The sequence below is a fragment of the Sminthopsis crassicaudata genome, chromosome 2 (assembly GCF_048593235.1).
Source record: "Sminthopsis crassicaudata isolate SCR6 chromosome 2, ASM4859323v1, whole genome shotgun sequence".
NCBI lineage: Eukaryota > Metazoa > Chordata > Mammalia > Dasyuromorphia > Dasyuridae > Sminthopsis > Sminthopsis crassicaudata.
The window spans coordinates 279771038-279798811 of NC_133618.1; the positions used below are offsets into that span (position 1 = coordinate 279771038).

Genomic DNA, 27774 nt, shown 5'->3' on the forward strand with positions numbered 1-27774 from the left:
GTGACTATTCTTTAAATATTTTTGACCATGTAAATAATAATCTTTCAGTCAATGACTTTCTTCAAATAAAGAGGATTTCTTTTTTTTAGCCTTGTGCTAATAATTTGCACATAAATGTCCTTGAAAGAGGAGAGTATATTCAAAGATTAAGGTAAATGAAATGGTCAGTGAGTCTAATTCTTCTGCTGATAAAAGTTTGCTTCCTACTCTATGTTTTCTAATACTTTGATCTAGTCTTAACTTAACTGTTTCAAATAGAATACTCAAATCCTCCATAAATGAATAATTGGATATGGAAATGAAGTAGTAAAAATTCACACCAGGATAACTAGAGTATTAACATTCTAAAAGTTTTTTTTGTTGTATATGAATTGTTGTATTGACTTATCTTTTTTTTTTTTTTTTGGCTTTTTTTTGGTTTGTTTTAATTTTGAGTTCTAGTAATTAGATTTCTTACTGCATATTTTCTTAATTAGAAGTAGAGGCTACTTTATAAATCTTGGTAGTAAATTATATAATTTTATTTTTCTACTTCCAGTCTATCAGTTTCTTTTATTTTTCATAAGTATGACCAAGGAGAATCCAGCTATCATTTTTTATTTTTAATACCAAAGATTTGTTTTTTAAAAATATATCTTAGGGACAGCTAGGTGGGGCAGTGGATGAAGCACCAGCCCTGAAGTCAGGAGGACCCAAGTTCAAATGTGATCTCAAGACACTTAACACTTCCTAGCTATGTGATGCTGGGCAAGTCACTTAACCCTGATTGGCTCAGCAAGAAAATAAATACACACACACACACACACACACACACACACACACACACACACACACACACATACACACACATCTATGCCTTAAATTTATTAGAAGGCTCACATTTTGCTTTAAATTTATTAATATATCTTTTTTAAAAGGTGTAACATGGATTTAACTTTATTATTCTATGGAATATAATTATATTTAAAGAGTTTTTTGGCTTTGTTTTTATAGCAACTTCCCGGCAAAATGTTCGCAAAGTTTCTCTGGAGGAAGCCATGGAGTTACTAGGAACAGGATTTCTACGTGGGAGTTCAGGATTTCTTCGAGCCAGTGGAGATATGTTGAAAGGAACCAGTTCAGTCAGTAGGGATGTTCGAGTTGGTGTTACTCAGGTTTGGATCACATATGAAATATCTGACTAGAGTTTACACTCCCTAAATCTAAGACCTATTTAGGACGTAATATCGAGCCACATTTTCCAGATTGTTTGGGGTAATGTTGAAATTTAAACTTCTTTATTAGTACCATGACATGTCATCACAGGTCATGGTATCTTGGCTTAGACTTTTATTTAGACCTAGATTATAAGCAAAAGAATTTTATTTTTACTTTGAGCTCAAGCAAAGCTAGCTAACTCTGAAGAGGATTTATTTGATTGTTGCTGTATATACTTAAGTAATTCTTTTGTTTCTGAAGGCTTTCTTTTTTTTCTTATGGTTAAACAAATTTTTCAGTATGCTTATATATTTTTAATGTTTTATGGTAGGTGACTGATGTTATAAGATGAAAATTTGTTCAAAAATACTATGTTGCCATTTCATATTGTTTCATTTCCAAAATAAATGTAAATATATATATGCTAAAAGTGGTTCTCAAAAGTAATGTTAAATTTTCAAGACAAAAATGTCCTCGGAAAGTTCATTTAAAGAAGAGATTTCCAAAAATGACTAGTATAAAAATAAAAGCATCAGTAAAACTTAAAGTTTTTATCTAAATGTTGTAGAAAACTCAAGAATAATCCCTTGCTCTTGTGACATATTTTGTTTGCAGTTTGTCATTTAATATCAGCTTTTGTGTATATACCCGTTGCATTAATATTTTTATCATCATGGACATACTTAAAATATTAAATTCATTTGTAATGGTAAATGAATGCTATTGAGCACTTGTATGAAAAAAGAGTATGCAAAGAAATGATGGTTTTCTGATTGCTAAATTTGTTAAGTAGTTTCACATGCAATCTTTTCTTTGATCTGGTCTCGTTGTCTTTGTATCTTTCACAAAGTGGTAGCATTAAAATTCATGAAAATAAAGAATAGTGTTTGATCACTGTTAGCACGTAACTCCTTTTTAGTGCCCAGAGCTGAAAGTTCTTTGAGCTATGTATTTGTTGCATAATAATTCTTAAGATGTTTCTTACATTCGATTTGAGATTCTATGCTAAGAATCTCAAGTAGCTAGAAACTGTTGTTCAGTGAGGCCAAAACAGTGTTTTATGTCACAGCTGCTTGTGATGGTTCCATAACATTTTTCACTCTCTGAAACAAAATAAAATGGACAAGCAGGTTAAATGAAATGAAAGTTGAAAAGACCACACATTGCAGCTATATCTTTAAATGGAAAAGGAATTGAGATAAGTGCATTATATATAGCTGCAACTGAGAAAATAATGGAATATTCAAAAAGAAGAAAAATCTGATCTTTTCAGTGTATTCTGTGATAAGAAGAATATTAATATTTAATTGAAAATATTTTAATTTTGACAGTCAAACTTTCATTCTTTTTCAGGCATATGTGGTATTTGTTTCAACACTAGGAGGACGTTGGTTAGAAAGAAATTTTTCCACCTTACTGTCTCATATCCTTAGCCTAGTATCACAGTCTCACCCTAAAGCAGTCCAAACTCAGATGGATGCTATCTGTTGTCGTCGCTGTGTTTCATTTATCCTTCGAACTACTATAGGAAGCCTTCTTGGGGAAAAAGCTCAAATTGCTGCTGCCAAGGATATTTGTCAGGTCATCTGGAAACTAAAGAAAGCTGTTGGTATGGGATTAATAAAATTGTGTTTAAAAAAAAAATAATGCTGGTGTGATTATTTTCTAGCCCTATAATACAGATACTTCAAAAAATCTAATGCATGCAAAGTGCATGAACAGCCAAAATTTTATCATTCTACTCTGTTGTATTGGTTTTTTTCTTCAGTAAATGTCAATTGTAGAAGTAGATATATAGATATATATTTAGTCGTAAGAAATATTTCCCCAATTTGAGAAGTTAATGTGCTTTTGAAATCAATTAACAGACTCTCAGAATTAGAAGGTACCTCAGAGACCAACTCATTTAATTCATACCTGACCAAGAATCTTTTTTAAAGATACTGTTTCTACCTTATAGTATTTGCTGCTATAGTGGAAAAACATACATATACACACACACACACACACACACATATATGTATGTGTGTGTGTGTATATATATATATATACACACACACACATGCAAAAATACCCACCACATACACATGATACTTGGGAATTATGGATGATGAGATGCTAATCTAATCTAGATACTAATCCAAATAGATAAATTATTGTAACCACTGTTGTTTTGAATAGTCCAGAGATTTCACTTAAAAAGAGTCAAATTGTACATGTTCCTTTTACACTATCACTCCCCACTACATATTCTATGTGTGTTGTAGAGAAACTGTATTACATAGCTAACATTTGTACTTTTTTCAGATGCTGTAATGAGTGAAGGTAATTTGGAAACTCGACCTGGCTCCACAGATGTTGCTGCCAGCCAGCATGTGCTAGTGTGTGCTTTACAAGAACTTGGAAATCTAATATATGGTCTTGGCACAACAGCTGCACCCTTATTACAGGATTCAAGTGCAGGTAGTAATTTGCTCTACATATCTGAGACTTTTTTAAAAATTTTTTAATTTTTACAGATATCAAGTACCTTGAAAATCTAATTTATCTAGTAAAGAATCTTTTATATGGCTGACTTTCAAGAGCTAGTATTGTTGTTTTAATAAAGTTTGTATATCCAATGGATATTTATAAAAGAAACACAACTTAAATTTTATGCTTTATTTATAGATGCAGAAAGATTTTTCTTTTTTCAATTTAAGGACTTTTAGCTAGCTCAAATTTTTCTCAAACTTTATCCAAGTAGTATAGTTTAATGGATTGGTGAACTGTTCTTAAGAGTTAAGAAGAACTGGCTTCAAATTCTACCAGTGACACAAGACTCTCTGACCTTGAGAAAATCATTTAATTTACAGAATAGTTGCATCTGCATTGTTAGAGAGAATTTCCTCATCAGGAATTTTCTAAACTTATGAAATAATAGGGGTAAACCAAGATTTATACAAATGTATTCTTCGAGTCATTCATTACAATTTCACATGTAACTTGAAAAATATTCCTTAAGTTAAAACAAATTAAGCCATTTAAAAAATGTTATATTTAGGTTTTTTTAAAATACTTTTCAATGACTTCTACCTCTCTCCAATCCCAGGACCTTCCTAATAAAAAATATGTGAAAATATTTGGAAAGACTTAATAAGGACTTACTTTGTCCAAGGTACCTTGCTAAGTGCCAAGAATACAAAAACAAGCAAAATAGGTAGAGTCCCTGCTCTCAAGTATTTTACATTCTACTAGGACAGAACAACACCAATAGTGAACAAAACATACCAGCCCATATCTGAAAAACTATACTTTAAGAACCTAAAGATAGGAAGATGGCACAGTGAATTGAGTGCTGGATCTGGAGTTACGAAGACCTGAGTTTAGATCCAGCCTCAGATACTTACTAATTGTGTGATTCCTTAACTTTTGTTTGCCTCAATTTCCTCAGCTATTAAAAGGAGATAATAAAAGCATTTACCTCTTAAGGTTATTATAAGAGCAAGTGAGATAATATTTGTAAGGTGTTTAATGCAGTGTCTGACACAGAGTAGATTTAATGTAAATGCTTATTCTTGTCTTTTTGCCACCTTCCCATTCCTCCTCTGTAATCTGTTACATCTCTACCAAGAGATTCTCTGAAATCATGATTGGTTACTGTATTGATTAGATTCTGAATTCTTTCAACATTCTCTTTATAATCTTGTGGATATTACATAAATTGATTTTTGGTTCTGCTTTACTCTGCTTGAGTTCATTCAAATTTTACCAAATTTCTTAACATTCTTCATATTAATAATTTCTTTTTCTTTTTTTCTTTTTTCTTTTTTTTTTTTGCTGAGGCAGTTGGGATTAAGTGACTTGCCCAGGGTCACACAACTAGGAAGTGTTAAGTGTCGGCGATCAGATTGGAACTCAGGTCCTCCTGACTTCAGGGCTGGTACTCTATCCACTGGCCATCTAGCTGCCCCATATTAATAATTTCTTGGAATATAATACTATCATTGCATTTTTAAGGAATTTCAAATTATCATGATGATTTAGCATATTTGAAATAAAATCATTATTTCAAACTTACGGCATTTGACCTTTAGGCATCTCTTTGAGAAGACTTTTGCCTTACAATTATGTATGAAAATGGATTTTAGGTCTCTTATCTCAGAGTTGAATATATATATTTTTATGAATCTAGTGATGAAAGACTGATAGAACACTTATTTTAAAAATTAATTCAAATAAAATACTCTGTTAGTGATCACAAAAGCAATAGAATCTCTTTGTATGATCCCACTAAGAAATCAGGCTAACTTGAATTCCTTTTTAGTATTATTCAGATTAAAAAAAATGATGAAGTAGATCTGTATTAAACAGTTAATGAAAAAATATGCTGAAATGGAAGGAAAATTAGGCTAGGGAAGACTTAAAATGCTTCTCTCTCTCCTACTCCCTATTAACCCTATAAACCCTATTATTAACCCTAGCATTCCTCACATACATTTTGCCTGTTACTGTAGAGGACACCACTATCTGTTCCTCAGATTAATAACCTAGGAGCCATACTTTGTTTCTCATTATCTCTCATACCCCCATATCCAGTCTCTTGGTAAGGTCTACCAATTTCACTTTTGTAGCATCTCTAGAAAATGCCCTCTTTTCTCTGACATTGCCACCACTTTATTTGCAGACTTTTGTCGCCTCATTCCTCAATTACCACAATAGCCTGCAAGTGGATCTGCCTGCTTCACATTTCTCTTTATTCTAGTCCATCTTCCAATCAACCATCAAATTGATTTTCCTAAAGTATAGGTTTGATCATGTTATTTCACTACTCAGTAAACTTCAATGGATCCCTGTTGCCTCCCAAGATAATATTTCCTATCTAATCTGCTCCAGTTTTTCTAGTCTACTTATACCTCACTCCCCAACATATAATCTTTGATTATGGTGACACTGGCCACTTAGCTATTCCATCTCTTGACTCTGGGCATTTTCTCTGGCTTTCCCCTTTGCCTGGAGTACTCTTCTGTTGCTGCTCTAATTACTGACTTCCTTGGCTTCCTTTAAAGCCCAACTAAAATCCAATTTTCTACAGGGAAGCCTTCCTCAACTCCTCTTAATTCCAGTGCTTTCTCTCTGCTAATTATTTCCTGCTTATCCAATATATAGCTTGCTCAGTATATGTTTGTTTAAATATTGTCTTTTCATTTGATTTTGAGTTCCTTGTAGACAGTATTTGTCTTTTGACTCTTTTTATGTTCTCAGTATTCAGCACAATGTCTTGCATATATAGTAGATATTTTATAAATGTTTATTAATTGTTTGGTTATTAAATCAGCCTTTTTTCTATAAAGATTCCTTATTTATTTATTTTGTTCCAGGGATTCTTGACAATGTCATTTCAGTTATTGTTCATCCTAGCATTTCAGTTCGATTAGCAGCAGCTTGGTGTTTACACTGCATTGCTGTAGCATTGCCTTCCTACCTAACTCCACTTTTGGACCGTTGCCTTGAACGACTTACTGTGCTCAAATCCTCACCTGAAGCTGTGACTGGCTTTAGTTTTGCTGTGGCAGCTCTACTAGGAGCAGTAAAACATTGCCCTTTAGGAATTCCACATGGAAAAGGAAAGGTAATGACTATACTAATGTATAATTTTCCGAATGTAATGATGCTGTTTCAAGGACACACATCAGCTATAAAATGCACTAGATAACCTCTTCTACCTTTGAATCTTTGATTTTGTGTAATCTACATTTTCAAGAAGCTGAACAGTCTGATGAGACAGCTAAATGTCAATGTTACATTGAATAGCATTCCGAGAAACATGGAGCAAGATTCTTAAAGCTAAATATTACAATTTTAACTATAAATAGTATTATTTTAAAAGAAATATGTGTACTATTGGTTCCAAATTCATGGAATATTATCTTCTAGATTTTTGAGTAATATTATTTTCATCCTGTGGCAGAATTGTACTCTGAATACTTCATTTTATCAGTTAACGCTTCCAGACAAATTTACTTAAGATTTCATCCATCTAAAATTGATTCTCAGGAAATGCAATTTTTGTGAATTACATACTTCATTAAATGATAAGTACCATTGTTAACACAACACATATTTAGTAGATTGCTACGTAATTAGTGACTTTTTTAAAATATAGCAACATTTTACTTTAAAGAATTGAATGGAAAAAAGTAGCCTAAGCATCAAAGAAGACTTTTTAGAGAAACTTTGTCAGAACTGGTAAATTTCAACTGAAAGTAACTACTATTTAGAGATAAAAGCCCTTATTACTTAGATTTCTGAGCCACTCATTTAATATTGCTAAGTCATTACTCCTCGTCACCATTACCATATTATTGAGTAAGAATGGATAGTAACTATCATTTTTTTTAGTAAAGCAAATATCTTTAGTAAAGACCTTTACCAAGGACTAAATTTTCCTTTTTCAATATTTGGTTAGGATTACTTCTTCAGAACTCATTAACCCAGGCAATGTTACTAACCCCTACAACATTATGTTTTATAATGGTTTCTTAAGAGAACAAGCCATATGATCTGGAGTGAAGAGGCTATATTGAATTTAGCTATTGCTGTTTTTTAATAATGAGAAGCAAAATTGAAGTATAATTTCCCACTGCCAACTGGGATTAATTTAATACATTTAAATTTTTTTTTGTTTTTGTTTTTGTTTTGCCTAAGAAATAACTTCATGAATTTGCAGTTTTAATTTAGCTTTGTTACTTTTAAAAACAAGCAAAATATCTGAGGCTGATTTTAATTTACTAGTTGGCTCCTTGTAAAAATGAAGAAATCTAGTAACCTGGATATAAAAATCTTCCTTTGTAATTTTTCCCATTTTTTAGATATGATCATTATATATGAAATATGACTATAAAATTATGAAACTTAATTCTGTAACTACTCTGTAAATTCTTTGTAAACTACTCATGTCAATTAATCTTATTATTTTATTTTTACTTCAGTAAATAATGCATTAGTCTGTTCTTTACACTTCTTTGATTTACTAAAGAAAATGAAATATGGAAATAAATGTTTTCTTTAAGTGGAAGTTTATCAGGTGCCCTACCATCTTTACTGTAGTATTACCTGTGGAGTACTACAGTGTTAACTGAGATTAAAAGAATGTTTTTTTGCTTTTTTTTTTTTTTTTCTTCCCATTATGGGGGTTTCCAAGTCATTATTACAAAAATTACATCAGTTTTGTAGTTTTATAGTATTTTTGTTAGGCATGTTTAATATCAGTGATGGTTCATGATTTGGTACACTTAATTTTTAATTAAGTGACTGCTTTCATTTGATTTTTAAGTGTAAAATTTTCTTTTGCTAGAGAAATTTAACTTTTTAAAAAAATTTTATAGAAGGAATGTTTCAGGAAAGAGATAAGAACATCACTGATGGAACTGAATATGAGGAAATTAAATAATTAGGAAAAAAGTCATTTTAAAGTTACTATAATACGATGTTACAACTGGGCCAAAATCATTTGACTATATTGCCATAATTGAGTTACAAAATATTTTCTGCTTACAACTTTGTTACTTTACCTTTTTTACCGTAATTGCATTTCAGTAGTTAACTTTATAAACAATCTGTTGATATGGTTATGATTATGCTGATATAATATGGTCTTGTAGCATGGAGTTCAAGAATCATGGCTTTTTACCAACACTTCTTTGAATTATATATATTTAGTTTTTGAAATGTTGTTTTAAAAAGGAATATTCTTTCTTTACCTTATGTGCTTTTTTGGTACTAATTTTATTTCTATATATTTCTAAATATAAATAGATAATTGTGATGTTAGCAGAGGATTTGTTATGTTCTGCTGCTCAGAATAGTCGCCTTTCAGTTCAACGAACACAAGCTGGATGGTTGCTGATAGCTGCCTTAATGACATTAGGTAATTGGCTTTTAGAAATATTACATATTTCTAAGTACATCATTATGTTTTGAGAATGTATTCTACATATGTATGATATGATAGAATAATTATAATTATGAAGTTATTAGAAAAAAAATTTGAACATATCTTCCACATATACAGTATCATTTCATAGAATACTCTTTGTTCTCTTTTAATTTTTTTCAGTTCAAATCTTTATTTTATGCTTTTCATTTAAAGTCATGTGTGTGTATGTATGTATATATATTGCAGCAAATATGTATTTCAATCAAGTTTTGCTTTATTTTGTATTATTTTGTGTCTAATTTTTTTATTTATTGTCATTTTAAATTGTTCTTCTAAAGCCCTGTTCTAGTGTCTTAGTTTAATTAGAAAGTGAACCTTATTTTCAAAGAGCATTCATCTAGAAATTCTGTTTTTTAGCAGCTGCCATACAGCAAGGTGTCTAGTAAGATTTCAATATGAAGTAATTTAACTATGTGTTTTATCGAAGAAAGAGAAAAGGGTCATTTTAAGAAAGCTGGCTTTCAGGTGGTGAATTTTTTTGGTCACAGTTGCAGAAGATTGTCTGGAATGGAGGGTGTTGCACATTTCACAAATGAAGGGATTGTGCATGCTACTAAAATCACAGATCCTTAAACTGTTGAAGTTAATGGTACTAGTATAATATTTGCATTATGTTGATAAACCACAGTAGAAGTTACTTTTTAAAATAGAAACTAAAACTCAAGCAAACAGATGAGGGTTATTCTTCAAAGTGGTTCTACTAGGAGGTTGCTTTTATTCCAAAGATGCTGCTTGGGCATAAAACATTTTTGGAACACAGCTAAAATCTTTCTAGAATTAGATTATGAGCCATCTGAGAAAATAACACATTGTTTCATGTTCCAGGGATCTTTTTTTCTTTTCTTTCTTTCTTTCTTTCTTCTTTTTTTTTAGTGGCCAAAAATTGTTTTAGTATTTTAACCACCTTGATCACCAATATTTTCACTTTAGTAGATTTCACTTTAAATGACTTTTGATTATTTTTTTAATCTAAATTTACCTTCAAAGAATTATGATTTTGCACAGTTTCAGTTATTTGGAAGAATTTCTAATATTTATTCATTTTACCTTATGGTTATACTGTATATATTCCCCTTTCAATATCTTCAAAGTTTTATTTTGTTGCTTTATCATAATTTTATTTTATTGTAAATTCCTACTTCAGAATATAGAAAATTGTGACACATTTGTAATGAGCTAGATTTGTAAAATTTCATGATTTTTTGCTATTATGTAGCTTAATTTTGTTATTTTAATTTTTTTCCATTTTTTAAAGCATTTTTAAATAGCATTTTATTTTTTGTCCCAATTTCATATCAGGAAAATTTTTAACATTCACTTTTACAAGATTTTGAATTCCAAATTGTTCTCCCTTCTTTCCCTTTTTCCAAAGATGATAGGCAGTTTGATATAATTTATACATATAATGTAAAACATATTTCCATATTAGTCCCAGTTGTAAAAGAAAAAAACATATCAAAAGGGGGAAAAAATCACCACAAAAAAAGAATAAAGTGAAAAAAATATGCTTTAATCTGCATTCAGAGTCCATTGGTTCTTTATCTGATATGAATAGCATTTTTCTTTATTCCCATACTACAGCTTTTTCAGCCATTCCTCATTGGATGGACATTCTTTATTTTCCAGTATTTTGCTACCACATGTTAGTCCTTTTCCCTTTTTTATGATTTCTTTGGGATAGAAACCCAGTAGTTGTATTGCTGGGTCAAAGGATCAAATACTTTAGTTATGGGATAGTTCCAAATTGTTTTCCAGAATGGTTGGATTAGTTCACTACTCCATCACCAAGGTATTAGCATTCTGATTTTCTTTTTTCCTCTCTAATATTTATCACTTTCCTTTTTTTATCATACGTGCCAATTTGATAGATGTGAGGTATCTAATCAAAAGTGACATAGAATATTTTTTCATATTTTGTTTCTTTATCTGAAAACGGCCTGTTCATATCCTTTTACCATTTATCAGTTGGGGAATGGCATAGCTTAATTTTAAAAGAAGCCTTAAGTCTAAATAAGTGATAAGTTAATGAGTGACAGTATAATGTTACATATTCTTCAGATATGAGAAATAGTTCTCAAAGCTCATTAAAACAATACTTTAGCTACTTGTTATGTAGAAAGTAAATCACATTAGGTAGTATCAACCTAGGCTACAAAATGCCATAGTATCCTCAAAGAATTGACCCTGTTTTTAAGATTCTTCTCTCCCTGCTATACTTTAGTTAAAAAAAAAAAAAAAAAAAAAAAGACCAAGAACTTTGATTCTTTTTTTGAAGTTTCTTTTTTTTTTTAATCCTTTATTACTACAATCTTCTTTTATCTTTTGTACCTCAGGCCAAACTTCTATGACTGAAATTTTATTTATCATACTCTTCTTCCTCTTTTATACTATTTTTAGAGAGTATGTTTTAAAGGCAGATTATTTTAGATCTTACCTTAGAGTTTGAAGCAGCATTTCTTAATCCCTTTTCACTTTTAAACTTCAAAATTTATTGGACCCTCATCTAACTCTCCTTCCCTTCCCTAAAGTAATACTTACTCATAGCATTGAAGTAACTAGAGTATTGAAACCTATTGACAATTTTTTCTGGTCTGGAAAGGCTTTGAATATGGTCCTGAAGATCAGGCTTTCTGTGTACAGATTATTAGAAGGTTGGTTATTAAGTGATGATATTTTTAGCCATGGCAACTCAGGAAACTACTTACTAAGAAGGTAGGGGATTATGATCTACACTGATGGAGGAAATGCCCACAAAGATGAAAATCATGAATGTTTTACATTATTAAAGTAGTTAAAGAAAGTAACAAGCAAGGCATGACAGTTATATTTGAATTAATTTTTCTTTTAGTTATTAGATCAAGAACCACCCCAAAAGCCACTCAGTATGTTTTTGCCTTTGTATTCCAAGGACCTATCAATACTTTACACACAGTAGACATACAATAAGGTTTTAATTGAATTAAATAATTGAAAAATGGGAGGAAATTTTCTTTTTTTCCCTTGACTTTTGGCTATAGCCATACAGCCTTTCATTTACAATGTCCTACCACTAGATGGTACTCATAGACCTATAAGGCAAACAGTTAAATGAATTCTCAAACATTCTCATATTTGGCAGGGAACTCAGTCATTTATTCTAACTTGTAACTTGAGCAAAAATACCTTCTACATCATACCTGACAGGTGGTAATTCAGCCTTTTCTTGAAAACTCTCTGAGTAAAGAATCTTGTAAACTTTAAAAAACTAAGTAAATGTCTGTTGTTATTACTATTCCTATCTTCTTTCAAAACCATTCCATTTTCAAAAAATTTCAATAGGGATTTTTTTCCTTACATAAAGCCTATGTTTTCTTCTCTGTAATTGCTATACATTTTCCCTAGATCAAACCTCTCCAGACTTATAGAACAAATATAAACATTCATTCATATGAGTACTTTTTACAAATTTGAAGATATACATGTAGAAAGAGAGAGAGAGATATATCTATATCTATATCTATATAGATATATATTCCCATTGTCTTCTCTTCACACAAGTTAAACAACCCTACTTCATTTAGCTAATCTTCAAATGTAATGGTCATAAAACCCTATACTATTCTAGTTTCTGTGTTCCAGATGATCTCTAGTTAATCAATATCCTTTCTAAAATATGGTACCAAGAATTGAATATAATACTATAAATGTGGTCTGAAAAGTAAAAACCTACTTTTAGAGATTGCTCTTCACGTCTACAGTCTAAGATTGTATTGTCTTCTTTCTTTAATTTGATATTACATTCTACTATATCAGAATATTGAGAAACAGGCAAGTCTATATGAGAATATTTAGAAGAAGAAAAGTTATAGGGAAAAATCTGAAGAAAAAAAGCTTTTCTTTATAATTAAGTCAATCCTTGATTTTAAGTTTAAAATGCTCATCTTCCTTTTGGATAAATACTATATTTTCTCTAATTGTTTAGTAAGTCATAGCTTCTATCTTTGTATGTGGCTCCTTTTTTTTAATGTTTTTTTTTCCTCATTGACTGCTTATTGCTGTAGGAATATTTAATGACCTTTCAATATTCATAATTTCTACATCCTTCACATCTTTTTCACTAAAATTTTTGTTCATTGGATTTACTGTATGTCTAGGTTTGGCATAGAAAAAGTTGTAACCACAACTGTCCTCAGCAGACCTAGTGTTAATTGTTCAACTACACATTTACTCAAGTATTTATAAAGAAATCTAGTGTTTTAAGAGGTAACGAAATGTTGATATTATTTAAGATCTGCATGAGAAATGTGATTTAGTAATTGTATTTATGTCTCATCTTGAGATTTACAAAGTACCTATTATTTTATCCTCACAACAACACTGGGAAATAGCTATTATTGTTATCCCCATTTTACAGATAAGGAAATTGAGGCAGACAGAGATTGTGATTTTTTTTCCAGTCACACAGTTAAAAGGGATCTGACCTAGTTTTGAACTCTTTAAGTCTGAGACTTTGTTCTCTGCTTCACTTTGTTGCCTCTCTATTTATTTTGATTTATTTTATTTTAATTTTTTTTTAATATTTTAATTTCCAAATTCTCTTCCTCTTTCTCTCCCCAGCCCACATTAGAGGTCACCATTTGACACAAAAGCGTGTGTGTGTGTGTGTGTGTGTGTGTGTGTGTGTGTGTGTGTGTGTGTAATTCTATACCATGTATACTTTATCAGTTTTTTCTATAGGTTTATACCTTTTTCAACGGTCCTTTTGTTCTCATAGGTGTGAGATAATCTTTCAAAGTTATTTTCAATTTCATTTCTCTAATCCATAATGATTAGAGAATTTTTTCATGTGATTATATATACATTTGATTTCTACATTGAAAAACTACCATTATCCTTTGACCATTTGTTAATAAGGTAATGATTCATTCTTACAAATGAAAGTTCTCTTATATATTTAAGATATGATACTTTTATCTAAAAAAACTGTTTATGAAAATTTCCCCTAATCTTCTGCTTTCCTTCCAATCTTGAATATATATCCTATTTATTTTTAAATAACTTAATTTTGACAGAATGAATCTCTTTTAAAAGTAAATAAGAATATAACAATTTTGTATTTTACTTATTGTAAATGACAGTCCTAAAATATTACAGGCTCTGCATTTATTCATCACCACCTTCCCCGGGTGCTAAGATTATGGAAATGTGTTTTTCCACTATCTCCTAAGGACCTAGAAACAGAAAGAAGTCGAGGAGACTCATTTACATGGCAGGTGACCTTGGAAGGTCGAGCAGGTGCCTTCTGTGGTAGGTTGAATTAAGTATTCTTACCTGTCTACTTTAGGAAACACAGGTAATCACCTGGGGTTTTCTTACTGTATAGAATTGAGTTGGTGGTCTAAATCAGGGGTCTTATCCTTGGGTCCACAGAGATATTAGGAAATTCCATGAACTGGCATAGGAAATACCTTAAATTTTTACTTTGATATAATTGCATTCCTTTGTAATAATATATATTTTATTTTATAATTTAAAAGTATTTCAAAAAATCTATAGGCTTCTCTGAGCTGCCAAACAAAAATTAGAAAAGACAGTAGTCCATGATCATGTAGACTTTTCCATTTAGTCTAGATGAGAAAATATTTTCATCCTTTAATTTATTTCACATCTGAAGATATATATTGTTAGGAAATTTTAAATTCCTTAAGAAGACATAGATGCATTGGATTCCCTCCCCCACTTTTTTTAGTTTACTTTTGGACAAAGAAAAAAAATCGTCTTAGAGTAAATTTATAATCTCTATGACTTCTTCAAAAAAATTAGTTCTAGTTATCCCTCAATTAAAATGTATTGAAAGATTTGTAAAAGTGTTCTTTTTAAAATAACCCTAATGAAAAAAAAAATTTAAACTCAAGATAGGAGAAGAAACATTTTCTTTGTATAAAAATCAGGTCCAAATTTTGGCAACCTTGGTTCTATTTTATTTTAATCTTAGCCTTAGCTGAAATATAAATGTACCAAAATTAAATGTGATTTTTCACAGTTGATTAACCTATACTAACTTAGTCATTTCTTCTCCAGCTATCAAGAGCTTTGTTTCCCACTGTGATGATCTTCTTACTGATGAAGTCATTCAGAGACTTCTTCCTCCCCTTCCATGTGCTGTTGATTTATTAACTCAGTAAGTACCAAATGTGATATAAAAATCCTCCAGTAAGACCCAGGCTTCTGGACAAATTTTAATTTTTGAAGCATAATAGTAAGCCCTGTTTTTTCTTTCTCTTTTTGTAAATGAAATATTTAGTCCCAGTTTGATTTTAATATAATATCTTGGGTTAAGAGATCTTAAATATTATAGAAAAGTGATATTATGAGTGGAGAATTAGGTGTTGAGTAAACATTATCTTAAATGTGGTAAGGTTAAACCAAAGAAATTAAGCAAGAAATTGTCATGTCAGGCTTTTTGAGTGTTTTGTTTTTGTTTAATTGCTAATTGTCCCTAATTACTAAAATGATCGTTATGAAGGATAATGCTAATTCTTTTTTTGTATATTATATCTATTTTTACCAAATTTCATTCACATGAACATAATATAAAAATCAAATTAGCATAAAAATTATAATCATTACTGATATTTAAACTTTAGGCATCTCCATTTTAGAATAGTCAAACAGAATGAAATTAACACAGTGTCTGATAAATACTAAGTACTTAATAATTGTTTATTGAATCAAACAAATACTGGTTCTGGTCAGAGAATATTTTCATATTTTTTCTGTCCAAATGAATAATTTTAGGAAAAATATATAGCTTCAATTATCAGTGCCAATTGGGTTCAATAGATGTTTTAAATTTAAGAGCAAAAAGTTTAGCTAGATTCTAATATTTCAAATATTTAACCCATTTGTAAAATTTACTAATTTAAATATTATGTTGGACTTCAAAGATAACAAAAAAATTAAGAACAAAAGGCAACAATTTATTGAGTAATTTTAATGTATAGAAAATTTGCTTTTATCTATAATATAGCCTAGTGAAAATTGTACAATTTACTTTGAAAAATCCATGATTTATTCTTTATGGATGTCACATCATCAGCAGATTGTAGCCCTTTTTGTTTCTTGAGTTAATGTGATTTAGAAATTCATCACCACTTGGCTAATATGCTAATAGTTAGTCTTGCAGCACTTAGATTGCCTTTTTTATAGCAAGCACATTTTATTTGTGATCTCTTATGTGAAGTATTTCCAGAGTAATGAAACCTCCAAGGGCTTATACTTGATTGACATAGCCTTTAAGAAGCTAGTATCATCCCCATGCCACTATTAGTTATGAGAGTTAAACTTTATAATTAGTGAAATGTTTTAGGATGACATCTAGTAGGTACTGTAAGATTTAGAGGATTCTAAGAATTGAGAAACTTGGGCATGTTTGTGTTCACCCGGGAAGAAGCCATTACTAAGGGAAATTGAAGATTAAAAAGAGAGAAGAAATGATAGTAGGACAATCTCTGGGGGAAGATTACACACATCCCCATACGTTCTTATTGATTGGAGTTTTCTTCTTGGACTCAGGTAGCAGGGCCACCTATTATCCTTTATAATTGGAGTAGGTAACCTTTCACAAATAAAGATGGCTACTACAAAAGTCAATAACAACAGAAATCCTAAATTAAATAGACAAACATATACACCTAGCAGTAGATAGATGATTAGGCCAAATACTCATTTGACTATTTTAAGATATAATGACCAAATTTTTTTTTCTAATTATGCTCATGGCTTCTACTGACCATTTGCTCTGATTACAAAAACTTGTCATAAGAGGAAAAAAAAAAAAAAAGGCAGCAACCTGATTTAAATAACATCAAAACTCGTCCTTCAGGCCATGGCCTGAGAACACACACATGATAGTAACAATTCCATCTTAAGCCAGACTCAGGAATAACCAGGTGACTTCTTATTCAAAAGAACACCTAGGAAATTGAGTCAGAATGATCCCACCTTAAGTAGAAGCCAAGGTTGTTCTCACAACTCTTGTTCAAATATTAACCTCCACCTCTAACAATTCAAGATCTAACATTCTTCTGAGAAGCTTGTAGCATATTTCTTTCAGATGGTGGATCACTGACTTCATGATGCATCAAATAGCCATACCTAAATTTAAAACTCCAAATTATATCAGCTACAGTTGCAAGAGATTTAAAATCCAATAGCAAATCTCATTAATCAAAGCTTCAGGTGAATTTTAGCTCTCAAGGATCACATATCCTAAATAGGTATTGACGATGACCTTACATTGAAGTAAATGGTATGTTAGAGATTCATTCTAGGAGAGCCATAGCTAATCTTTCCTATCTAAGTAGATGGTTTCAAGTTCAACATTTCACAAATCATTTTGCTTTTAAAATACTATTTACATAGAAAAATTCTAAATTGCATATTGTCTATAACAGAAACATGTTCAAAGGGGCAAAGGCAAAAATTATTATTCTCAAGAGTCCCTTAAAATAATGGGTACAACTATAAGATGAATCAATGCAACCAATTAAAATTCATACAGAATATCGAATATTCTAATTTTATATAAAAGAAACTTATCAGAATTAACATTAATAATTTCTTTATTCCCCCCCAAAAAAATGTTAATTCAACTTCCTTCAATTGAGGAGTCCCTTTAAACTTATTTTGAAAATATCAATAACAGGTACAACACCAATATTGTTAAAATTCCTCTAAGCACAAACATTCCTAATTGCAAACTCAATTTTAGAGATTACAAATTGTCCTTAATAGTCTGTCCTTGAGGTCCTGTAAGCCTATTCTTCAGTCTCCACAATGCAGTCTCAGTCATTTATAAGGTCTGATAAGGTCCTTCCCACTCTGTTTCTTCCAGGACTTAGTAAGGCCCACTCTCCTGCAAACTGCAAACTCCAAAGGTATTGTCTGGGTCAGCAATCCTTTCCTAAGGGCTAAAAAGGAATGAGGACAATGCTAGTATATAATTCCTTAAAAATTTATCCTGTTTCAAAAGAGGATCTTTCCCTTTCTCCTCCCAAACAAAATAAACCCAGGTCACTTCTGGGAACTATTCTAATTCTTTAACAAAGCAATAAGCAAACTTTTGGTCCAAAAGCAATTTGGTCTCTAATATCAATTTATTAATCTATTTTTAAAGAATGATTCATTCTTTCCACTTTCCCTGATGAGGGCAGATGCTTAGGTGCCACTCAATTTGCAGTCCCTCCCTATTATTTCTTATAAAACCTTAGAAGTAAAATATGTTCCTTTACCAGAATCAATAATCTCTACTAATCCATACTTAGGTACAATTTGTTCCATTGTTTTTATACTAATACCTCTTAAAGTAGCAGAACTTGGGGAAAGCTTCCACCCATTCCCCTATATCTTAGTTTCCCCAAAAGCTAACCTAAATTATCTTGGAGCCAGGTTCCCTTCCTATGGAGGGACACCTTCTCAATACCTTCCTATTTATCTTTCATATACAATTTGTTCTGCAATTATACACATCCTCATAAGCTAAATTTTCTTGCTTTTACTTCTTTGTTAAAGGGAGAAAGCAAGACAGATCTTAAGATTAATGTTCTAAATAGCTTTGAATCAAATTTCACAAAATTTATGCCACATATCCAGCCGGGCGGACAAAATGTTAAAGCACAGCTCAAACAGTTTTTACAAGTTACTCAATATACAATTTAGCAAGCAACATAGTAACTTAAATATATTTCATCTAATTAGGAGATGCAAATATGTAATCTCTTTAGGTAAATTACCAGAAAACCAAGGTTTTTAACTTAAAATCAAATCAAATAATTTGATCTGAATTTCTAGTAACAATATATCAGTATCAGTGCACACATTTCTCAACTCTTATGCCAGAATAAGCAATTTCACAATTTTAGTGCCCACAAGTTAATAGTAATTATCATCTGTAGTTTCAGAATCAGAATTCCAATGTAAAGACACACAACCCCAAAACTTAAGGTAGCAGAAAACTGCCATTTCAACTCTGACCACAGGTCTTTAAGAAATTGGCAAACCCTGGGGAGAAGAAGGCTAACCAGGGTGTCTGACTACAGGTCTGTGGCCCAGTGGCTGGCTCATTCTCTATAACAGAAATGTTGGGGAGGAGGACCCATGTCAGAAATGTTGGAGCACCAGCGCAAACCCCAGAAGAATTCAAGTTAGTTGGGAATACCTCCCTAAGTCAAGATAGATCCCACAAACCTGAAAAGCTTGGAAAAAACCAGTGAGAGCAGTTTGTTTTTTCCTTTTCCTTTGTCAATTTCCCTTAGAAGGCTTTTAATCATGTAAATTAAAGCTACTTAAAAACACTGTAGATCAGTTCAATTTAGCTGATAGTGCCAAGCAACTAAAAACTTATTCTCAAAAACCTCAGAATGTGCTAAAATGTTTTTAATAGTTCTGTAACTTAACTGCTTCTGCAAACTCACATTGTTCAGTTCTGGATCCACTGAAATGTTATTTTTCATTTCATTCATTTTTTTTTTTTTTTTTAAGTGATAGCACACTGATTTTCCATTTTCCTGAAAGTTCTCAACTCCAGAAAGTTCTCTAATCCCTTTCAGTCCATGCTATACTCATTCATACATACTTAAACTTTCTCACTAACCTTTCTGTATACATTTATCTCCTTTCTTCTAAACATCTTCACTGTATTAAATATATTTTCCTTTTCTCTCTCCCGCTTCTGCAAAGCTGCTGCAGTCAACCAGACTCCGGAGAGAAAGATTCTCTTTCTTTGGAATAAGGACCCTAGAATTATGCCCCAAATCATTTTACCAAGCTCAAAAATCAATACATTTACTCATATAGAATGACTATGGAACAATTCAGCCTGATCTTTTCCAAACCAGCAACAGAGGCTGGCTCCTCAACTCTCACTCAGTTTGCTAACTTTTAACACAGAACACATAAGGTAAAGCAGACACACACACACACACAAATCACAGATATGCACAGTGAAATGGACTGACATGAGATAGACAGCTCTGACCAGATTATTCAATTTAAAGCATCATTTATTAGCCATGTGGCGACTGACCCCATTAGACAGGCTAGTAGAGATCAGCCCTGAATCTTTAGTGAGCCACATCCTGGTACAGCCTTGTGGTTACAAATTTTGGGAATCACTGACACAGTTTCTCGTTTACAATGGGGAAGTATCTGGATGAGAGTGAGTATACAACGGAACCTGTTGGCATGTTTTGCAATGTTCTGACTCCCTCCAGAGTCTATAACCTTCGACTCAAGGATTGACTCAAAAGTCTCACAAATCACTTGCTCTCAGGCACAAAAGTTGCTTGACTTACAGCCATGTTTTGCCTTGAGTCTGTCCACATCCAACCACTTGACCTTGGAGAGCAGGAAAGGTCTCAAAAGTTCATAGGCTGCCTAAAGCAAGGCAGGGTAATTCCCCCTGCTAAGGCTCACCCACTCATCTGGTCAAAAGATCCCTGTCAAGGCCTCATAAACTATGTGGGACAAGACCACTGACTCAAATCAAGGAGTTTTCTCAAGGTAAAAGCAGAAAAGAATTTTATTACAATCTCGCAAGAAAGGGCATCTCCCTCCCAATAAGCAGTCAGACAAGGAAAAGTAAGGCTCAGTTAACAGACAAGAATTATATATGGGTCTGTGTTAACACCCTCTATAGGCTGGATCTTTGCCCTGATTAGTCAGGACAAATGACCTCACATTTTAAGTAATAAATGAGGAAAAACTTTTAACCCAACCACTTCTTTAGGATTACTAAATTACCTTATGTGAGAGTTTTAATGCCAAGATGGCCCCAATTTAGTATTACCAAAAAAAAGGTCCCACTCTTTGTAAACCATATGATTTCTGGAGAAAAAAACTTAGGCCTGGGGCACAACTGACCTTCACTCAATTTTTAGAACACGGTCTCCATCTTGTGAGACAGCTTTCACAGTTCACTTCATTGAAGAATAAGGATAAGATAGGCAGGTATAGGAATGATAAAAGATTATGATTGGATAAAAGAATTTTGAAGTTTTTGAACAAAGAGAGAGTCAAAATTATAACCATTTCTGTGTTTGGTTGAAGTAAAGTAGAGGAAGAAGTTGTGAGATTTGGGGCAGACTAGGAAATGAGAAGTTAAGAGTACTTGAGGAAACATCAGTATTTATATGGAAGTCCCTCTTGTATGATGTCAGAAGTTGGGGTTGAAAGATTGTGAACTAGGCTCTAAACTCACTGAGAAAAGAGGGGAAATGAATGTCATAGATAGGTAATAGCCCCTAGAATCTGACTTAGGAGATAAATTTAAATAACCAGAACTTTAGAGGAGTCTGGAAATGATATTAGAACTGGAGCAGTATTCCAAACCACTCCCTCAACTGATAAATCAGGAACTGTGAAAAAACTCCAGCCAGTATTCAGTGGGAGATGCTCTGTTATCTGAAGGAATCTGGGTCTCATTCAGTATCAGAAAATAAAAGGAGCAAGAGACAGCAAGGTTTAAAATCACTGGAAAGCTATTAATTAGGGAGCAGATTATCATTATGATTCAGAGATTCAAGGACAAGTCAACAGACATTTACTACATGGCAACTATGTGCCAGGCACTGTGGTAGATACCATAGATAACAAATATAGTAATTAAAACAATCTTTCCTTGCAGAGAGCTTATATTCTAGTGGAGAAGACAGTGAAAGCATGTATATATATGTACAAAATAAATATGACAAAAATCATGTAAATTGTTAGGAAGGCAGAGTATTAAGAATTGGAGTGATCAAGAAAGACCTCATCTTATTGAAGGAAAGAATGACTTCTTTGAATCAGAGATAAGAGGGAGTGCATTCCTGGCATGGGTGGAGGGAAAGGTGGCTATTGCAACCGCACTGAGATGAGCATGCATGAAGCATCCCCCTGGGAGGAACAGAGAAAGTTAGTTTAGTTAGGATTTTGAGTGTATAAAAAGGAATAACATCCATATAGGTTTGGGGCAGGCTGTGAAATTCTTTGAGTTAACCAAAGACATGTATTTCTATTTGATTCTAGAGGCACTTGAGTTTATAAATAGGGGACTGACATGGTCAGATTTACATTTAAGAAAAAAGTCCCTCGCCGGTTACCTGTTAAGAGATTGTTGTAATAATCTAGGAGAAAGGTGAGAAGCTAATAATAGAAATGAGAAAACTTAGCTAGAAGAGGTATAATTGCTGAAAGTGGTATAGTTTCTAGGATAGATATAGCAACTGATTAGATATGTGGGATAAGGGAGAATGAGGAATCTAACATAATGCCTAAATTACTAATTTAGAAGACTAGAAAGAGCAAAGTTTAGGAGAATGGGTTTAGATAAGTTTAAAAATGGAGAAGCCTGAGGAAACAATTCAATTGTGAGTATGTTGAATTTGAAATTGCCCTGGGATGTTCCTTTGAAATGTCTAATAGATAACTAGTGAAGTGGGATTGAAGAACTGGGAGTGACTAGCATAGAGATGTTAATTAAATCTGTGGGTGCTGATGAGATCTAGGAAGAGTAGGATGAGAGAAGAATAGAGGGCTTGGGACTGTGCAAAAGTCTTCTAGAAGAAGAATGGACAAGTTTGCAACATGGATATATAAAAAGATTGAATACAGCATTGAGATCCTAGTTAAGATTAAATAGTGTAACTATTAAAATTGTCTGGCATTAAATTGTTATAAATCTAGTTAGTACAGTTGTGTGATTTCCTCCAGCAGAGTACTACAATCCTAGAGAAGAAGCAGAAAGGGCATATCATGAGAATAATCAGTATAGTTTGGTAAGGCTTGAACAATATTACAAGAGGAATTCATGGAAAGAAGTTACAAGGAAGATTCATGGAAAAAGAGGAGTATTGCAGCACATAGCAGAACATGGAGAGTATTTATTCCAGGAATAATGAATAGTTTGCCTCATAAACGAAATCAGAAGATTATATGATTATATGAGGTAGCTATATGTAGCCTGAAGAATAATGAGTAGAAAGTACTTAAAATATATCTAGCTAATTTACATTTTCAGAGCTTAAAATATGAGTTATTTTATAATCTATACACAATGCCTGGTGAAGATAGTAGGCATTATTAAATAATTGTTCATCACTTATACAGTGTTATATAATTTATACACTTTTTTTTTAGACTTTCTTCAATACAGAAAGCATATGGAAGTCCTTTAAAAACTCCTTCAGTGATTTACAAACAAAGACTTTATGAACTATTGGCTTTATTACCTCCTGAGATCTATGCAGGTATGTCCTTTGAGTAGAAATGGATGCTGTTATTTCATGATTGTGTTGTGTATATAGTTAATTATTTCCAAAGAACTCAATGGTGTTTTAGTAGTAAATGCCATCTTCCATAGAATAATATCTCTTCAAGATAAGTAGAATATGTTAAAAAACCATAACCACTGCCAAGTCTTGTGCTTTAGATTGTTTCTCCTTTTTGGAAAAAAATCAATGCATATAACTCCAGCATCCATCAAAGATATATCTTTAATGAATCCTAAGTGAGACCTAATTAGTCACAAGAATTAGGCTTTAATCTATTGTGGAGTCTAGATAATGTATAGATAAAGCAAACTCATTTGGAGTGAAGCCTGCTGTCTTCACTCTAGTCTACATTTAATTACCTCGTATGTTTTCTCATAAGACATTGGGATATCTATACTACCAATTAACTAAATATGAAATAAAAAAAATAGATTTAAACAGCTAATACTATTTAAATACCAGTTCCAAATGATATCATTAGGTCTTCTATAAATGCCAGCCTAAACATTGTCAGAAAGCAAAAGTAAAGTAGCCTCTTTTGATTGTTGTAAGGGATGTAAATGAGAGAGGTACTGAAATTGGCAAACATTTCTAAGACTGCAAAGTAAATTTCTGTAACAGTTATCTTTTTAAAAGATATAAGAATCTTTCAACTTATCAGGAGAATAAGTTTACTTGAAAACATAGCAGTTTGAAAACAAACACACATGTGGGTTTGGGAAGAATATAAATAGTGGTGAAACCATGATTTAAAAAAAAAACCTTTTCTATAGATGTAAACTATTGAATGACAAATTTAATATTCAAAACCATTGGTAATTTGAACATTGATTAAGAAGAAAGATAAACCACAAAATTTTCCCCTATAGAAAACAGGAAAAAAATTATTTTCAACTATTTACTTGAGGATTCAGTCATATTAAACTGACTTGTCATTTTCTCAGCCCTAATTAGAGAACTGATAGCAAAGTTACAATAAATAGTGGGAGATCAACTAGGGATGAGGAAGAAAGTGTATTTCTCACTTGAAATTAGAGCAAGGGTTAAAAATACAAGTAGGTATTATACAAGTAAATGTTCAGAAAATAGACTTGAAAGTCAGCATTTGTGACTCAAGTGAAATTTGAAAACAAAGAGTAAGCACCGTTTTACTGTGCTTTGTTCTCTCTCATATAATATTTGATATGAAAGAAAAATGAAAGTGTAGCCAAAAACTTTCTGTTAATTTGATAATTTTTAATAATTTATTTGTTATTGTGTTTTTCTATTCTTTTTTATATCTATGATATTAGTTTTTACGTAGGTTATTTAAAAATACTGTCCTCCAAATTCCTACTCTGATGCTTCATTGTGAACTGAAGGAAACTGAATTCTACTAGTTCATGACAACAGAGCTGCAAGGATCGGTAGTGGGAATCTTAATGTCCCTGATGCAAAATCAATTAGTTACGTTAGAAGAAGCTCTTCAAACATTTGGCCTAATTATGATCAATTTTTTAAACATAGCAAATTTTTAAAAATTTATTTTATTATAGCTATTTATTTACAAAACATATGCATGGGCAAACAATAACAGAAAGAGTGAAAATGCTATGTTGTGATCCACACTCAGTTCCCATAGTCGTTTCTCTGGGTGTAGATAGCTCTCTTCATTACTGAACAATTGGAACTGGTTTAAATCATCTCATTGTTGAAGAGAGCCATGTTCATCAGAACTGATCATTGCATAGACTTCTTGTCACCATGTGTAATCTCCAGTTTATGCTCATTTTACTTAGCATCAATTCATGTAAATCTCTCCAGGCTTCTCTGAAATCAACCTGCTGGTCATTTCTTATAGATACACATCTATATACCATAATTTATTCAGCCATTCTCCAATTGATGGGCATCCATTCAGTTTCCAGTTTCTAGCCACTACAAAAAGGGCTGTCATAAAAATTTTTGCACATGTGGGTCCCTTTCTCTCTAAGATCTCTTTGGGATATAAGCCCAGTAGAAAAACTGCTGGGTCAAAGGGTATGCACAGTTTGATAACTTTTTGAGCATAGTTCCAAATTGCTCTCCAGAATGAATGGATCCGTTCACAACTCCATCAACAATGCATCAGTGTCCCACTTTTCCCACATCCCCTCCAACATTCATCATTATCTTTTCTTGTCACCTTAGCCAATATGACAAGTGTATAATGGTGTCTCAGAGTTATCTTAATTTGCATTTCTCTGATTAGTAGTGATTTGGAGCACCCTTTCATATTATTAGAAATAGTTTTGGGCAGCTAGGTGGTGCAGTGGATAGAGTACCAGCCTTGAAGTCAGGAGGACTTAAGTTGGAAATCTGGTCTCAGACACTTACACTTCCTAGTGACCCTGGGCAAGTCACTTAACCCCAATTGCCTCAGAAAAAGAAAAGAAAATTATTTCAATTTTTTTGTCTGAAAATTGTCTGTTTATATCCTTTGATCATTTATCAATTGGAGAATGGTTTGATTTCTTATGAATTTGAGTCAATTCTCTAAATATTTTGGAAAATTAGACCTTTATCAGAACCTTTGAATATTTAAAAAAAAATAAAATAAAAGCAATTCTTAAAAACCGTCCTGAATACTGCATGTTTCAAAATAATGATATCCCAATTAAAGTTAAAATAATTTGTTTGTAGAACAAACTATTAAGAATAATCATTATTAAAGTTCACATTTATAAAAAATAGTGTTTTTCTCAGAACTTTACTAGGTAGTTTAAGTAGCCGTAGTTTATAGTTGAAACAGAACAGTGTGGGGAAGTAGGAAGAACTAGTCATCAGACATGAATTGCCTCCCTAGGTTTGAATCCCTACTTCTACAAGGTTACTTGTGTGACTTTGGGTAAATTAAGTGATCTCTCCAAAGTTCTTCAGTAAGACAAGGGAAGTGAACAGTATGTAGATAATAGCTAAAGTCCCTTTCATCTCTTGGACTTGCATCACGTCTTCCTGCTTTAATACTAAAGATGCTTTTATCCCTCTTGTAAGTTGAAATTCATTCACATACAGGATTTTGACAGGAAATTTGTTATTTAATTTTGAAAAACAATAAGGAACAATATAATCGTGTTAAGTTTTATAAAATAAATATGATCTATGAATTTAATCACCTTACCTGATCTCTAGCATGTATGTGTCTTTATTTCTAAAGTCAGTTAATTTTTCAAATAAAATTATTTTTCTACAAGTTTGAAAAGTTTGTGTGTCTTTATAAAAGAATAATCTATTAGAGAAATTTTCTTTGCAATTTTAAAATTGTTTGCTCATTTTATTACCTGTCTTCTTTACATCTCTTATGACAGCCAGAAAATGTCAAATTATTTCACTTTTGCACTCTTGACAGCTAACCTATTGGGGTAATTTAGATAGCACAGGAGAACTCCCCAAAAGCAGTAATCAGCAATCTAGACTTCAAGGGTTTTTTTTTTGTTGTTTTGTTTTGTTTTGTTTTCTCATAGCACATTGCAGTCATTCTGGATTACTTACTATTCTTTGAACGTGATATTCCATCTCAATCTCTTCTTGACTTTGTTTTGGCTATAACCCGTCAAGAATTCTTCCTCTTCTAACCTCTGACTCCCCAGATCTTTTGTTTAAACACACCCTCCAAAAGACCTTTCTTCTGATATAGTAACGTCATTCCATTTGTGGTGACCTTCCATCTATTCTATAACTTGTGTACTTTGATTTATAGATGCTGTTTCCTCCAAAGGAAATTCTTCCAAATTATAATTATATTACACATATAGTAACACTTTAAATATAAGTTTTTATCATAGTAATATTGAACATAAGATTATAATAATAATAATGAAGATAAATATTTGAAATTATATTATAAATCAGTGGAGGAAAATGAGCTGACTCATAAGTGTGATTTACCCCTTTTTCAGATTCATATTATACCTAGAGCAATTAGCTTTTGCTATCCTTCATGTACCTCAGGTATAGCATTAAAAGAATCAGAACGTGTTCTTTTAAGTTGTTTTGTGCTAGTTATGTTGTATTTCTACTGATCAGTTCATATCTCTTCCTTGGTATCCCCTATAAAAATTTGCACATTCAGAATACATATCTGCAAGAGAGTTGTTCAGATTTTTAGGAATAATGTGTAGCCTGTGGAATAGAACAAAACTAACCAGACCTTAAAAAATAAAATAGCCTTGGAATCAGGAAGATCAGGGTTCCAAATCCCGATTTTAACAATATCCTAACTATGATCATAAGTAAGTTATTTAACTTACACTCTCTCTCTCTCTCAAGACTCTACTTTTTGACTCTTTC

The 27774-nt window shown here is 31.9% G+C and overlaps 1 protein-coding gene across 6 annotated transcripts in view; it reads left to right on the plus strand.

Moving 5' to 3' along the window:
• The window catches only part of HEATR5A (HEAT repeat containing 5A), a 172557-nt gene that overhangs the window by 43822 nt on the left and 100961 nt on the right, over window positions 1-27774 (plus strand). For all 6 annotated transcript variants that reach the window (XR_012486423.1, XR_012486424.1, XM_074289563.1 and 3 more), the window contains exons 7-14: window positions 994-1154; window positions 2551-2806; window positions 3505-3660; window positions 6558-6808; window positions 8995-9106; window positions 14309-14461; window positions 15236-15335; window positions 23333-23442. Coding sequence is in view for 4 of the 6 variants with exons in the window: in XM_074289563.1 (XP_074145664.1) it covers window positions 994-1154; window positions 2551-2806; window positions 3505-3660; window positions 6558-6808; window positions 8995-9106; window positions 14309-14461; window positions 15236-15335; window positions 23333-23442 (1299 nt within the window). In the remaining 2 variants the exon portion in view is untranslated. The remainder of the gene's footprint in view (window positions 1-993; window positions 1155-2550; window positions 2807-3504; window positions 3661-6557; window positions 6809-8994; window positions 9107-14308; window positions 14462-15235; window positions 15336-23332; window positions 23443-27774) is intronic.